This window comes from Acanthisitta chloris, unplaced genomic scaffold (genome assembly GCF_000695815.1).
Source record: "Acanthisitta chloris isolate BGI_N310 unplaced genomic scaffold, ASM69581v1 scaffold22552, whole genome shotgun sequence".
Classification (NCBI taxonomy): Eukaryota; Metazoa; Chordata; class Aves; order Passeriformes; family Acanthisittidae; genus Acanthisitta; species Acanthisitta chloris.
Window position 1 is genome coordinate 1 of NW_008659104.1, and position 4,369 is coordinate 4,369.

General features: G+C 40.8%; 1 protein-coding gene across 1 annotated transcript; it reads left to right on the forward strand.

Annotated features, from left to right (window-relative positions):
- Positions 1–183: 183 nt before the first annotated feature.
- LOC103797096 (checkpoint protein HUS1-like) lies at positions 184–2,284 on the forward strand (the record flags this gene model as incomplete). Its single annotated transcript, XM_009069293.1, has 3 exons — positions 184–283; positions 636–767; positions 2,202–2,284. Coding segments are annotated over 3 exons (315 nt in total), but the record flags the coding sequence as incomplete, so codon positions are not given.
- Between the last annotated feature and the right edge of the window lie 2,085 nt (positions 2,285–4,369).

Consider the following 4,369-nt stretch of genomic DNA (forward strand, 5'->3'; position numbering starts at 1 on the left):
ACCCAGCTGATTCTATAATTCTATGATCTCAAGCGTGAGGACCATGGTCAGAAAGTATGCTTGACCTGGGAATGCACTGAAGTGCTTCTGGAAGCTTGGATTTGAACAAAACTGAACTGCATTCTTCTGTAGTTCTGCAGTTTGAAAGTGGCTTGCCTAAAATTCAGATTGATTATATTTCAGGTGATTGAAGCAAACTTTAGTGGAGAGATGAACTTGAAAATAGAAACTGACTTAGTATCTGTAACAACACATTTTAAAGACCTGGGAAATCCTCCTTGGGGTAAGTTTCCCTGTTTGGTGCCTCTTGTGTCTGTCTGAAATCATTACTTAAGTGTGATGCTGGTAACAGTACTTACCTTTTCTTCTTTAGAAAATAGCATCAAGTACTTTAAAGTGTTCAAATGAAATCTTACATGAAAAAGTGACTAATAGCTGTTTCATGTTGGGGGAGGGGGATTTTTTCCATTCTTGACAGCTTTGTAGGAAAACTGGGCTTTCTTTTCCCTGTACTGCTGTTCCTGAAAAGCAAGCCATCCAAGTTTTAGCAGTTCATCAGTTTTCAGGTGTGTCCTTATAGATGTTGAAACTTCTTCTTACATTTTGACTAAGTGTTGTGTTCTTATGCTTTTTAGCATCAGAGGATGGATGTCAAAGTTCTGCAGAAGGCAGAGATGTGGAAAGTATGGCCGAGGCACGCATAGACATCAGGAAGCTGCAGCAGCTGCTTGCTGGGCAGCAGGTCAATCCTACAAAAGCATTGTGCAGTAAGTTCAACAGCTCTGCTTGTGAACTCCAGCTAAGGAGGGATGTTTGCCATGCTTGTAGTCTCAGCAGAGCGGCATATCTTCTGTCTGTTTGAAACTTGACTATTTTTACTGTACCCGAGGACTTTTAATATTTATATTTTTAGGCATTTATTTTAGGCATATATTTTAAGCTTCAAGCCTTGGGTATTTGGGGAAGAAAAAAGTGAAATACGTCAGGCCCTTATATATGTATGTTGTGGTTTAACCCCAGCAGCAGCCAAGAACCACGCAGCTGCTCACTTACTCCCCCACCAGCGGGATGGGGGAGTGAATCAGAAGGGTAAGAGCTACAAAAACTCATGGGTTGAGATAAAGACAGTTTAATAGAGAAAGCAAAAGCTGCACACACAAGCAGAGCAAAACAAGGAATTAATTCACTGCTTCCCGAAGACAGGAGGTGTTCAGCCATCTCCAGGAGAGCAGGGCCCATCACGCGTGACGGTTCCTTGGGAAGACAGACGCCATCACTCCAGATGTCCCCCCTTCCTCCTTCTTCCTCCCACCTTATATACTGAGCATGATGTCATATGGTATAGAACAACCCTTTGGTCAGTTTGGGTCACCTGTCCCAGCTGTGTCTCCTCCCAATCTCCCATGCATCCCCAGCTTCCTTGCCAGCGTGGCAGTACGGAAAGCAGCAAAGGCCTTGACTCTGTGTAAGCTCTGCTCAGCAATAACAAAAACATCTCTGCATTATCAACTCTGTGTTCTGCACAAAACCCAAACATAGCCCCATACTAGCCTCTGTGAAGAAAGTTAACTCTACTGCAGCTCAAACCAGCACAATGTATCAAGTTGAATGCTCAGACTGACTAAGCACGTGTCTTCTTGTTTGTTGTCTTTGTTTGAATTTTTTTTTTAAATTATTTTGAGGTACTATTTTTCGAAAGTCTTAAAGCCCCTAGTTTCTACTGGAGAAACTGGAATTTACTGATGTGGGGGGTTTTTTTTGTGGTTTTTTTCCTTCCGATGCTTTCTTACATTGAAATGTAAAAAATGCTTTTTATGCAGCTAGTGCTTCTAGCCACAGAATAAATATGTTCCTTCGAGCAGAAGCCTATGTGGCCTGTTTTGCTAACTGTGTATGCTTTTCATGAGAACACCTATGTCTTATGATTTAGTGCAGATGCTAAGAATTTCCCAAGGAAGATTTAAATAATGGGTTATATTATAAACCTATACATTACATATTTCCTTTTTTCCTTGACCAGACAATTAATGCTTCAGAGACTCTCAAGGACTTAAGTATCCTGATGATATGTCTAGTCATCCTTCTGTCAGAGGGAAGCATTGTATTCTTATGGTGGCATTCTGCCAAAGATGTGATTTTAAACTGTTTTTCCTGCTTTAAGCTGGATTTGTGTGGTTCTTTTTCTTTTTTTCTCTTTACAGACATTGTAAGTAACAGAGTTGTCCATTTCGTCTTGCTCCATGAGGATGTTTCTCTTCAGTATTTTATTCCAGCACTCGCCTGAATCTTTTGGAATCTTGGCTGTTTTCAAACCTGAGGCCTTTTCCAAGAAGTCTGAAGTCTTTCCTGAGTTATTGGATACACTGTTAGATGCAGCCATCGGATGGATGTTACTTCTATAATGATTAAGTTATTTAAAATACCTCTTTATCCAGAAAGCCATTTTTGTGAAGAGTTACATGCTGTGAAAAACACTGGGGAGCTGACATATCTGAGTCTTGGTGGGGAGCAGAACTGAAATCTGAATGTGCTTTTGGGATGCTTTGAGTTGTGGGGAAGGCAATGAAGTATTTCAGTCTCATCAGAAAACATAAAGGTTTACAAGGTGCTGCTGTGAATATTCAGTATTGGGCAATGCATCTCTAAGTTAAGGCATCTCTGAGCAAGCTGTCATACCTCCATGGAGCAGGAGAGTCCTCTGGAGGGTTGACAGGTTCATGTTTGCCTAGGCAGGTATGCACTGCCCTTCGGAAATGGTACTGAATTGAATTCTGTTTCAGTAGTGATGTGTGTGGACTGGATGCTGTTAGATGTTGTGCAGCAGAAATGTGTTTGCCTGTGACTGTAACAGGATGCAACAGATGCTAAGGAGCACCAACAGTTCAGCAGCATCTGTTTGTACCTGGTTGTGTCTCTTGGTCTGACCTGTTCCAATGTACATCAGTCACTCTGTGCTTGCTCTTTGTTTAGCTCTTGGCCTGAGAGGATGAGCTAAACAGTCTGAATGACTTTGTTAATGTGGGCAGTGAAAATATCTATGTACAGAATGAATATCCTATGAGGACACGCATGAACACAGCAACTGGTGTGAAATAAAAGGCAAGTTATCTGTGGATCATGTTTTTTTCCTTTTCCAGATGGAAGACATTGTACTGCCTGTGTTGTCATGGTGTCTGAAATGGTGATTGCATCTAGGCTCTCATACCAAGCAGCCAAGAGCATGACCGAATCTCTCTCATGGGAGTAATGACCCTTCTTCTATTTCCTGGTTATCTTCTGAAGTCTTTTTCTCCTTATTTCTTGTGTGGTTTATTTGTTACCCTGACATGTTCCATGTAGCCCTTGGTGTTCCACAGGGTTTTGAGTATCTTGTTTTAGAAATAGTGACTGAGTGTTTGCTGCCAAATGAGACTGGGAGTTTCTGCTAGAAAGTAACTTGTTATGGTCAGAAGTGCTGGGTTTTTTGGTGGTGGGGTTTTTTTAGGTTTTTTGTTTTGTTTTGTTTTGTTTTATTCTCTTGGTTTGGTTTGCTCTTTTTTTCCACAAAGGGCATTGATGTTAAGGGAGGAATGAATCTTTTGTTCTTGAAGATACAAATGGTCAGAATTCTGAAGGAGAGGCAGTGACCTGGAGATGTTACAATTCTTCCACTGTTACTGTCAGACTAGCATCTTCCAAACCCTGTTAGTTTTCATGGGCAATTGCAATTGCCCCAAAAATCTGTGCAAGGTGAAAACTGCTGTACACCAGGGTACAGTGGTAAGAGGTATGTGATAAATATTCCTGGGTTTCCTCAGCATATAATGCAGACTATGGACTACAAAAGTAAGTGTTGAAATGTTTGGGTTTTTGTGTTTGAAAAATGTGTGCATAACATGATGGAAATTACTTTTCCTGGTATAGCACAGAAACTAGTAATAATGACCTCTCTGCTGTGCAGGTGCTGCGATCGCTAGTTTTTTAAAGAGATCAGAAGTTATAATTGCAAGAAAATGGTTGCTTTTATTTTTTAAAAGAACAAATAAATGAAAGAGTAATGCTGGTATACCTCAAAAGTGTGCAGTGATATGTTAATATCCTACTCTAGAGGGGAGGAGGCTAGACAGACCAACAGAGAGAGGTGCAGTCTCCAGCCCCAGTGCTTTTGATGCCAAGAAAAGGCTGGAAAAGAACGACTCACAGACTTGTCTCTCTGAGTAGCAGGTATTTGTTTATTCAGCACTGGGCACAAGGGGGATCGCTCCACCAAACTTGTGCCACCAGGGACAAAAACTTCACAGTTTATATACACTAAATGCTCATTTGTGTTCATTATTTCCAGGAATGAGTGATTATTATTATAATTAGTTCTCAGAAATCATTATCATAT